The sequence below is a fragment of the Capsicum annuum genome, chromosome 12, assembly GCF_002878395.1.
Source record: "Capsicum annuum cultivar UCD-10X-F1 chromosome 12, UCD10Xv1.1, whole genome shotgun sequence".
Classification (NCBI taxonomy): domain Eukaryota; kingdom Viridiplantae; phylum Streptophyta; class Magnoliopsida; order Solanales; family Solanaceae; genus Capsicum; species Capsicum annuum.
Genome location: NC_061122.1, coordinates 1,504,493 through 1,515,909, shown reverse-complemented (window position 1 = coordinate 1,515,909; position 11,417 = coordinate 1,504,493). Strand labels below are relative to the sequence as shown.

Genomic DNA, 11,417 nt, shown 5'->3' with positions numbered 1-11,417 from the left:
GTTCGTTTGTTTACATCTTCATATTTTGAAGTTTGAACCTCTCAGTGAAAATCCTGATCCCACCCTGATTTAACTATCATTGTATCCCTTTAGTTAGTTCGTATATTTACATCTTCATATTTGAACCTCTTAGTAAAAATCCTGATCCCGTCCCCAGACTAGAACTCCCACACTTGTTCCAACATGAAAAGACAAAAGACTTGCAACTATATATACACACTACTTCCATATCATTTTTCATCTTTATAAGCTTTTCAAAACAAACCAATACCACCTAATTTTCTCTTCTCTCTCCACCCCAAATTCTCTATTTTCCAAAAATGAATGGAGATGAAACCACTTACAGTAATAATGACCAAATTAAAACACCACTCCTTCCAATTCATAGGTCACAAAGCATGAATTCAATTATTGAATCAATATTCACACTCAAAAATTTATTCACCTTATTAGGACCATTACTATGTACACTCATTTGCCTATTTGTAAAATTTGAAAATGCACCTATTACAAGTACAAACATGTTGGGTGTTCTTGCATGGATTTTTACGTGGTGGTTATCGGAATCCGTGCCGATGCCGATAACCTCCATGTCTCCGATGTTCCTCTTCCCGTTGTTCGGAATTTCATCGGCTGATGACGTGGCACATTCGTATATGGATGATGTTATTGCACTTGTACTTGGTAGCTTTATACTTGCACTTGCTGTTGAACACTACAATATACATCGAAGATTGGCCTTAAATGTATGTACTTTTAATTTCGAAAAGTTTGATATACTGATCGTAAAGTTTAAGTTATATGCATGTCAGTTTAGCTTTTTTATATATATATTGTTAGATTATTTGAAAAAACATATACTACAATTTTGTTGGATAAGTAGAGGAGAAGAGTTTAAAACCTCTATATTTTAAGATAGAAAATAAAAAAATACTTCCTCTCTCAGTAGAATTTAAATAATTAAATAACTAACAGTAGAATTTAATTTCATCTTTTTCGTTTTAGTTTATATAAAAACAAGGTCATACTACCTATATTTAAAAAAATAATTTAAATTTTTAAATTTTCTCTCAAATAATAATTTCTAGCTACGTAGGTGGCTATATTTTATTTTAACTCACAAATTTTATAATCTTTTCATTTCTTAAATTTCATGTCCAATTTTCTGCTTTAATTTGAAGATTATATCAACTGCATGAAAATGGGCTTTTGCAGGAATGTCTTGTGTTTTTGAAAGATTATAATTATGGAGTTTCAAATTTCATTGAAACTTTATAGTATCATATCTTAAAGTTTTACCTATAAAATTTACTACTAAAACTTTGAAATACAAAAGTCAAAAGGTGATTATTGGTGGCTAGCTTTAATGTGTCAATTCGATGCTTTGTATTTGTTCAAAATAATTAAGGACACATGTTAAGAAATTATTAACACAATAATTTACTTATATGCTTGATAATCATAGAGCCATGTTACGTGTCTGAAATTTATTCTTTGTTCTAGTATGTATTTGAATTATTGTTTATAAAATTTGACAATAATTGTCTCTATAATATATAATATAAATATGCTTAATTACAGATCACACTATTATTCTGTGGGGATCCACTCAACCCACCACTCCTCCTCCTCGGGATCTGTGCCACCACGTTCTTCGTCAGCATGTGGCTGCATAACGTAGCGACCACGGTAATGATGATGCCGGTGGCCACGGGAATCCTGCAGCGTCTGCCTTCCAGCTGCGGCCACCGAAATCAAGACGATAGTAACTCAGACGACCTGATCACCAAGTTCTGTAAAGCGGTTGTTCTAGGGGTGATATACTCCGCGGCGATTGGTGGAATGAGTACGTTGACCGGGACAGGTGTCAACTTGATATTGATTGGAATGTGGAAGAGTTATTTTCCTAAAGAAAATGCTATAAGTTTTAGCACTTGGTCATTTTTTGCTTTACCTTTGGCCTTGGTAATATTTTTTGCATTGTGGGGTATTCTTTGCTTATTGTATTGTAGGAAGGGATCAAGTAGATCACTTTCTACTTATTTGGACAAAAATCATTTGAAGAGGGAGCTTGATTTGTTAGGTATTATTTCTTTAAACCTTTATTTTGTGGAGTAATTTATTTAAAATTGAAAAATAATGCGAATTCTACGAACGTCTCATCAGAAACATCTTCGACTAACCAATTTTTGATAGATTCTATCAACAATTCATTATTTAGTAGTCTGGATTCTAAGAAATAATTTTTGACATCTCTTAATTTTAATGTATGTGACGTGATTTAACGTCTTAGCTAGCATAAAGTTGGAAACAAGAAAGAATTTCGATACTTATGACCTTAAACATGTCTGATGTTGTAACAATCGCGTGGTTATAAGATTTTTAATGCGTGATTTTAAATATATCATAATATTTGTTTATCTAGAAGAATTTTTTGATAAGAGTGAAAAATAAATTTAAGTAAAATTATTTTCAAATATAGGAATTGAAATGTAATTGAGTATATCTTAATCTTGCCTTACATTATTTTAGTTGTCAATTTTGAGAGTGGCTATAATTGAAATGGAATCAACAAGTGGTTCAATTAATTGAAGTTTTGTGGCTATTCCTGTTTTTAGTATATTCATTATTGACCACAAATTCACATTACACTTGTAGCCACAATAATAAATGCTTGAATATGGACTGGTCTTTTATGCAATTATTTTGGACATTTTCTAAAGGTTTGGTCCACTTTTGTTGTGTGTAGGTCCCATGACATTTGCTGAAAAGATGATTTTGGCAGATTTTTCGGTGAGTCAATAATTTAAACTGATTATATTAAATCTTGATGCAGCGATAAAATTATCTCGAGTCAAAAGTGGTTACACGAGAGCTCAGTCTATAAATGAACGATAATTGACATATAACAATTATCCTCATTTGAAAATTCGATGACCTTGTTGGTCACCCCTCTTGAGTCTAAGTCATCACTTGAAGTTACAGCTCCACAAGTGGATCGACCAGCTCTAATACCAATGTTATATATCAAATAGGAGAGACTAATTCAAAAGATTAATCTGACATTCAAAAGATTAGTCTGACAGTGAAGAATTCATTTAACCTATAAAATAATTAACTTTTCTCTTTTTATCTAATGAGGGATAATTAATACCTAACACATCTTAAAATGTGGTCTTTTCTAAATCGTAACACACACCTTAAAGTGCAGTCTTTCTGGACCCTACTGATGTGGAAGATATTTTATGCATCGAGTTATCCTTTAGTATATTAAAATTGACTTATGATTAGATATTTAATTAAATTAATTTTGTTTAATTGATACAGATTCTAATAATGTTGTGGATGACAAGAAGTATAACTGAAGATATTCCTGGATGGGGATCCCTCTTCAAGGGACGTGCTGGTGATGGAACTGTTAGTGTAAGTACTAGATATTAAATTAATTTAATATTTTTGTACATTAATATATGTAAAAGTTTTTAATGCTATCAGGACATTTAAAAGATATAATTACAGATAACTATGCTGATTACTCATAATAAGTGAAAATTATTAATGCAAGAAATAAAATAAGTAATATAATTTTTAATAACAAGTTATGTTACGTTGATGTGTAATTTTCATTACCCTGTCATAAATATAAGTTAATATAATGTCAGTGTATCTTAACATGTTGTAACATGTATTATAGTTATTCCGAGTGATCAAATATAAAATTTGTTACACTTTCAGTGTATAAAAGTTAAACACCAGATACACAAGTTTGTAGATTGAGTAGTAGTAGAGACACTCAATACAGGAGTGCATATACCTTGCTCAAAGTGGTGTCACGAGATATCGCTTCAATTAGAACTCTTACTTGAATATATGTATATATAGTTAATAAGCAAATTACAAATATCATATATAAAATAATAAAAATGACATTGCTTGTATTCGTTTGTTCGGTCCTCTAAAAAATTATATAATTGATGAAAAATTCTAGATACGTCGGTGATGAAATGCAGAAGTTAATGATGTTTGATTTGATTTTTTATATCTTAGATCATGATGGCAACCTTGTTATTCATAATTCCAAACAAGAAAGAGCCAGGGGAGAAATTAATGGATTGGAACAAATGTAAGAAATTGCCATGGAATATAATTCTTTTATTAGGGGCGGGTTTCGCTATAGCTGATGGGGTTAGGTCAAGTGGTCTAGCTGATGTTCTATCAAGAGCCCTAGATTTCTTGGAAAACGCGCCTTACTTAGCCATTGCGCCAGCTGTCTGTTTAATAAGTGGGACCCTCACCGAGTTCATCACGTCTAACAATGCCACCACAACAATTATAGTCCCATTGCTCATTGAGATCGCGAAGACCATGCACATTCATCCCCTCTTACTCATGATCCCGGGAGCCATTGGCGCACAGTATGCTTTCTTACTCCCTACCGCGACACCCTCGAATGTTGTAGGGTTTACTACTGGACATATCGAGATTAAAGACATGATCAAAATTGGACTTCCGTTAAAAGTTGCTGGAGTTGTTGCTCTCTCCTTCTTGATGCCTACCCTTGGTAAAGTTTCTTCGTTTTCATTCAACTTTTATAATCATACACAAATTTTTCAAAATATTTATCGAGTTAAATTATATCATATCACATAAATTGAATCACTAAGTGCATCAAATATACGAGGTTTACTAATTCTTTTCCCTTTTATATCTTTTTTCAAAAGAGGTAGAGACATAGCTAGTCAAAAATGAGCAAATTAATGACTTTTTTTTTTGGCAGAATTAAGTTTAATGATCATACGCGAAAATTGACCATCTCTTTTTTTTTTCTAAGAATAAAGTTTAATGAGCATACACAAAAATTGACCATCTCTTTTTATTTTTTTTTTCAGCACCTATTGTATTTGGAACAGATAAACCTGTGAATTACGTATCAAGAAATTTTCTGCATTGGTGTGGCTAGTTCAATTTCATTAAAGATTGAAATATAGAGGAATATATAAGGCGAGATAAAGTTAGAAAGTTATATACATCGATAATGTAAAAATATATGCACAATCACATTAATGTTGTGCTTTTTTTTTGTAATTGGTGGTCTTCTTTTTCTATTTTCCTTTTTCATATTTTTTTCCTTTTCCTTTTCTTTCTATCTTCCTTTTCTTGTTGAGTTTTTGTATCTATTGTATAAGCTTTTCAATTATATGTTCTAAGAAATGAAATATGAAATGTAATTTTATATTTTAAGTTTTGTAATTCAGATAGTTAACTGTTATAATTTGAGCTTTTGACACTTTGATTGAAATAAGGGAAATACCAAGAAATTGGTCATTTTATAGTATGAAGATCTTCAAATGACCAAAATACTCATTTATTTTTATAAATTAATAACCAAAAGAAAGATAAGTAATTACTTTCATTTCTTAAATTCTAGTTAAATATGAAAAAAAAATTGTCTTCATGTAAGCACGGAAGCAGTCTCGATCAAGACTCGAGGGCTAACTTGGATTAGGCTTATTAGACTCAATTTAAATGGGCTCATAAGACGTGCTTTTACCACGATAAAGTATTTACCAAAACACAAAATTCTAATAAAAAAAAATTATTAAAAATAAAAAGAAATATACAAAGTCGGCTTGGTTCACAATGTAGTTATTTGGATATATGGCAATATTAATTTGGATATATTCAATAGTATCAATTCAAATCAAATAGAAAAATATTTATTAAAATTGCAGCAAATCTTCCTTAATTAGTAAAATTGTAATTACTTCCAAATCATATGTGCTATTTAAAACAATTTCCTTTTAATTCCCTTAGACCATTTAGTAAAATAATTTATGGTCAACAGAAAACAAAATCTTAATTACCAAATTTTTCATGTACTTACCAACCAAATTAGCTGTGAAATTTCATATAAATAATCCCCTCTTGAATTAGTGTTAATCACTCTAAATATCAAATTCTTCTTAAAAGAAAAATGGCTTTTAAATTTAATTTTCTCCTTTTTGCAATTCTTTCAATCGCAGTAGTTACTTTTACCTTTTGTCATGTTTTTGTATCAAATGATGATTGACAGCCTATAAAAGATGTAAATGATCCAAAAGTGGTAGATATTGCAAGTTTTGCAGTAAATACAGAAAACAATCGAGACGAAGGCAGACAATTTAAGTTAGTGAGCGTATCGAGTGGAAAATTTCAAGTTGCTAATGACGGTATCACGTATCAACTGGTTATTTTCACCACAAAATTTGATATCAAAGAAAAATACAAAGTGATTGTTTTCGATAATCCTAAGGATAATGTTAGAAAACTCATTTCGTTTGAATTTTTATCTTGAGCATTTAGAAATACCTATTATCTAAGAATATATTTTTGAATAAAATACCCAATTTAACATTTCATTTTATTTATTTTCCGAAGAAAAGAAATTTACCATGCCTTTTTATTTTTTGTTCAAGGGAAAGACCAGGGGAAGACAAAAAATTAAGAGAGATATATGGAGTTAATATCAAGAGAATATGTTATTTCGAAAGTAGTTTTATTGTATTTTTTTAATCCTTTTGAAAATAAAAATAACACGATTGAAGAAAATAGGTGTAAGTAATAAAATTTTATCTGTACAAAATTTGGATAATATTAAAATTAAAATATACTAATCCCAAATAAATATTGTGGATTAATGTGGGTTTAATTAAAGTTCAATTCTTTTAATTGATCTAGTCCATTAAAAATGATTAGCCCACTTTATCAAGTCCAAGATGTCATCATGTTAATTTGGGCTACAAATGACTGAATCCACTTTAGCAAGCCCAAGATGTCATCATATGCTAGAGGCCCAATTTGATGTCACATGTCAAATGACGTGGCATGCCAAGTCAAGTAAAGGAGCTAATGAGATCATGCCACGTGTCAAAATGATGCAATAAATTAAAAGCCCATAAGAAATGCCATGTCACTTAAATCTGATTGGCCAAAGGAACTTCATGTTTATCATGATTTTCTACTTCCTACAACTATAAATAGGGGATCGTAATTTAGAAAAGAGACGAACAAGTTTAACAAGAAGCAACAGAGAGCTCGTGGATCAAAGCAGCAGATTTCTCTACAAATTCAAGAACAAGCTCAAGATTTCAAGATCAAGAGTTCAAGGTTCAAGAACAAGTTCAAGATTCAAGATCAAGACTACAAGATTCAAGAACAAGCTCAACGACCCTTGAATTCAAGTACAAGTCGAGATCAAGTTCATCAAGTCTTCAAATCAAGTTCAAGTTCAAGATCAAGACCGCAAGATTCAAGAACAAGCTACCAAGCCCTTGGATTCAAGCACAAGTCAAGATCAAATCCATCAAGTTAAAGCTAAAGTTCAAGATCAAGCTTGAAGCCCTTGAATTTATAATTAAAAAGGCGAATCAGAGGAATCATAGAGATTGTAACACTCACTTATTGAAATCAATAAATCGATTGTTGCAGTATTTTTCTTGTCTCAGTTATTTATTTTTAGTCTCGAGAATTTTATTGTCAAACAAATTCTGGCACGCCCAGTGGGATGATCTCTACCTCTCATCTCAACTTTTCAGACTTTAAAGATTAAGAACGTTGAAATGACTTAGAAGGTCATCTCTCAATCAACTGCTTCCAAGGTTGCTGATTCAAGGTTCTCTGCCGAAGTGTAAAGCATTCTTGGTGTTACTTTCGGGAGTTAGGAGCTGTCACGAGGAGCAAGACAGTCTTGTTAGGACAAAAAGCACATCAAATGTCATCCGCGCTAACTTCAGTTTTTGGATCTTCAAACCCAAAAGGAACGAAGTCCAATACAAGTGCTTCGGAAGGAGGAAGCAGTGTCATGGAATCGCTTAAGAAGACTTTTACTCTACTTGAGCATTCTGGTTTCAAATACTCTAGCGCAAAGAGCGATGGTCGTTCAACAAACGAGTCATCTCTACTTACACCGCATAAGTTAAGCACTTCGAAGATCAACCTACGCGATAATCCATGTTACTCTCCGATGTCTCCGGTGATCATGCAAGAAATGGTAACTGATGCCTCATCTATGGAGGAGTAGTTTACGAATCTGACAAAGGCAATTGAAGGCCTGACCAACTATGTTCAGAATCAAGATGCTAGGATTGATGAGATAGTTAATAGGGTGGAAGGCTTGATAGACGGAGAATCTAGCCATGCACCGGGAAAAGCTCCAGAGGTTCATGAGATAGAAAATTCTGTGAAACAAACACCACCGACTAAAGAGGTGCAAGTTTCTGCTGAAGGAATGATCCCGATTGGAAAATTGAGGGAATTTATTGAAGGGACCCTCAAAGACAAGTATGATGTTGTCACCAAGTCTTCCCTTGCATATGCCAAGCCCTACACTGCGAGAATAGATAGCCTCAAAATTCCTGCCGGCTATTAACCCCCCAAATTTCAATAATTTGAAGGTAAAGGTAATCCAAAACAACATGTCGCACACTTTGTCGAGATATGTAATAATGCTGGAACTTACGGTGACTATCTTGTCAAACATTTTGTTCGTTCCCTAAAAGAAAATACCTTTGATTGGTATATAGACCTCGAGCCTAACTCTATCGATAGTTGGGAACAATTGGAACACGAGTTCCTAAATTGGTTTTATAGCACAAGGTGTACAGTGAGCATGATAGAGCTCATAAATACTCGGCAAAGAAATGATGAACCAGTTATTGAATTCATCAATCGATGGAGAAATGCTAGCCTAAACTGCAAAGATAGGCTCAGCGAAGCTTTTGCAATAGAGATGTGTGTCCAAGGAATCCACTAGGAGCTTTTCTACATCTTGCAAGGTATTAATCCTAAATCCTTTAAAGAGTTAGCTACCCGTGCTCACGATATGGAGTTGAGCATGTCTTCTGCTGAAAAGGGGGCAAAGCCTATTCATGACCCTCGAAAAGGAAAGAATAAGCAGGAACCCAAAAAATGGGGCAAGTTTATTCCCAAAAATGAAAACAAGGAGTCCATGAATGTTGATGTGTCTCCTGTGTAGGTCACCGCAAAGGTAAGCAAGAAGCAAAGTGTGAAGACAACTTCTGGAGCACGTCCAAATCAGAAAGAGATGCAAGAAAAGAAATATCCCTTCCTTGATTCTGATGTTGCTGAGATTTTTGATGAACTCCTTAAGCATAAGCTCATTGAACTCCCAAAGATGAAGTTTCCCAACGAAGCTGGAAGGACCAATGACCCTAATTATTGCAAATATCATAGGCTCGTAAGTTATCCTCTGGAAAAGTTCTTTGTCTTTAAAGATAAAGTCATGCAACTGGCAAAAGATAAGAAGATCTTCTTTGACGATGAGATGGCCAGTTCTCATCAAATCTCTATTACTTTTGGCTTGCTCGACCCAGTACAAATATGTGTCGAAGAGCGTAATGAGAAAATATTAGAGCCTGGCAGGTCTTCAGTTGACGAAGGCAATGGTAAAGGTTGAACTCTGGTGATGAGGCACAGATGCAGGAGGATGAGTCTTCTAAAGGAGTCGTCCAAGCAACCAACCAGAAGGAGAATGGTAAAGAAAATAAGGAAACAGAAGTTGGTTGAATTCTCAAAGAAGACGAGGGTGATAGAGCTTCACCACCAAAAACCTCGGCGTTCGGTGACTTTAGAGGAATTCTTACTGAGTTGGTTTCAGATTGCCCAAGTCAACCTTGAGGTGTATTGTTTTAATACCGCCAAAGAGGGGGCAATGGTGAGAATCTACCCATGGAGGTTCCTTCACATTTCAAAAAGCTTGCTGGAACTCTTGGCGAAAAGGCACATGTGTGTGATACAAAAATCACATTCACAAATAACGATATTCTGCTTGGTGAGGCCCTACATAACCGTCTCTTATACATGGTGGGTCAAATTCTAGGAAAGAAAATTAATAGAATCTTGATAGATGAGGGATCTGGAGTCAACATCTTTCCTATCCGCATGATGAAGGAACTTGGCATCGCTACTAGCGAACTGGACGAAAGCTGTATAATGATCTAAGGCTTCAACAAGGGAGCCAGAGGGCCATGGGATGTATCAAGTTGGGGATTCGTATGGATGATTTTCAATCAAACCCATTGATGCATGTAATCGATGCCAAAACTTTATACAATATATTGCTTGGTAAGCCTTGAGTGCACGAGAACACAATTATCTCGTCCTCTTACTATCAATGCTTGAATTACCTCGAAGGCAGAGTGGAAAGAAAGATAGTTGCCGATGATAAGCCATTCACTGAAGCTGAGTCACATTTTGCCGATGCAAAATTCTACTTAAAGAAGCATGTTGTGGATGAGAAAAGGGTTGATGATGTCACCAATACCAAGTGTGATTATCTTGCAGACAAAAAGACCGTAGTGACTATTGAAAAGGTCGCCACCAAGAAGCCTCTCTCCACTTCAAATGAAGAAAGCGTCACTCCTATAAAAAAGAAGGCAACTCCTATTCTTCGCTACGTACCAATGGTAAAGAAAGAGAAAGATCACCCATCAGATGCCTAAGATAATGTGCTAAATGGGCTAACTTTACCTATTAGGAAGATTGACGCGATAAATCCATCCTCAAGGGTAGCTGTGGCTCAAAATCCGCCACAAGATATAACACTCCCTACAAAATGGACAAAGGAGGGCTTCGACCCAAATGCATACAAGTTATTTATAAAGGCTGGATATAATCTTAATGAGCCATCAAAGTTAGGTAAAATTCTGTCGGAAGATACAACGAGGCAGGCATATGAAGGCCTAGGATACACACAGCCACCTCTAATTCACATCTCTATAAGAAGGGCGGTTAGTAACTATATCACTGTAGAAGAGGAGTCTACCACATCTAACAAAAGGTCTTCTGTCTTTGACCGATTTGGAGAATCAACCGCAAGAACTTCTGTATTTGAGAGGTTAGGGCCTCTACATAAGAAGAGAAGTAACAAACGTCGGAGAAGTCATCAAAATATGATAGTGCACTTCTCATCTAAGATTCAAAAGGATTTCCAAAGTTTGATTCCTTCTAGAATGAAGCGACAGACGAAACTGGTAGTTTCATGCAACATGGTGTTAAAAGCAAAGACTCATACTGTGGTTTATACCAAGGAACGTGAGGAAGATGAAGAAAGTGTTGGTTCCTCATATCATGTTACAGCCCAGAATGAGAATGAGGCCTCATTTCAAATGAAGGTTGATGAAGAGATGGAAGATACTTTTTGGTGTCACCACATATCCATCAACGACGATGATCCTCAAGAGGAGGAAGATATTGGAGATGCTCTATCTCAACTTGAAGAAGGAATGAAGGCCACAATAGATCCCTTGAAAGAAGTTAACCTTGGAATCGATGAAGACCAAAGACCAACTTACTTGAGTGCTTTTCTAGAGATGGAGAAAGAAATCGCGTCTATGAATATACTCAATGAATATATGGAT

At 34.3% G+C, this 11,417-nt stretch overlaps 1 protein-coding gene across 1 annotated transcript; it reads left to right on the top strand.

Moving 5' to 3' along the window:
* The first annotated feature begins 240 nt into the window (after positions 1-240).
* On the top strand, positions 241-5,241 carry LOC107851262 (tonoplast dicarboxylate transporter). Its single transcript, XM_016696210.2, has 6 exons — positions 241-746; positions 1,582-2,083; positions 2,750-2,793; positions 3,328-3,423; positions 4,048-4,561; positions 4,890-5,241. Exons 1-6 carry the CDS (start codon positions 321-323, stop codon positions 4,958-4,960), a joined length of 1,653 nt encoding a protein of 550 aa, XP_016551696.2. The 5' UTR covers positions 241-320; the 3' UTR covers positions 4,961-5,241.
* The last annotated feature ends 6,176 nt before the right edge of the window (positions 5,242-11,417 follow it).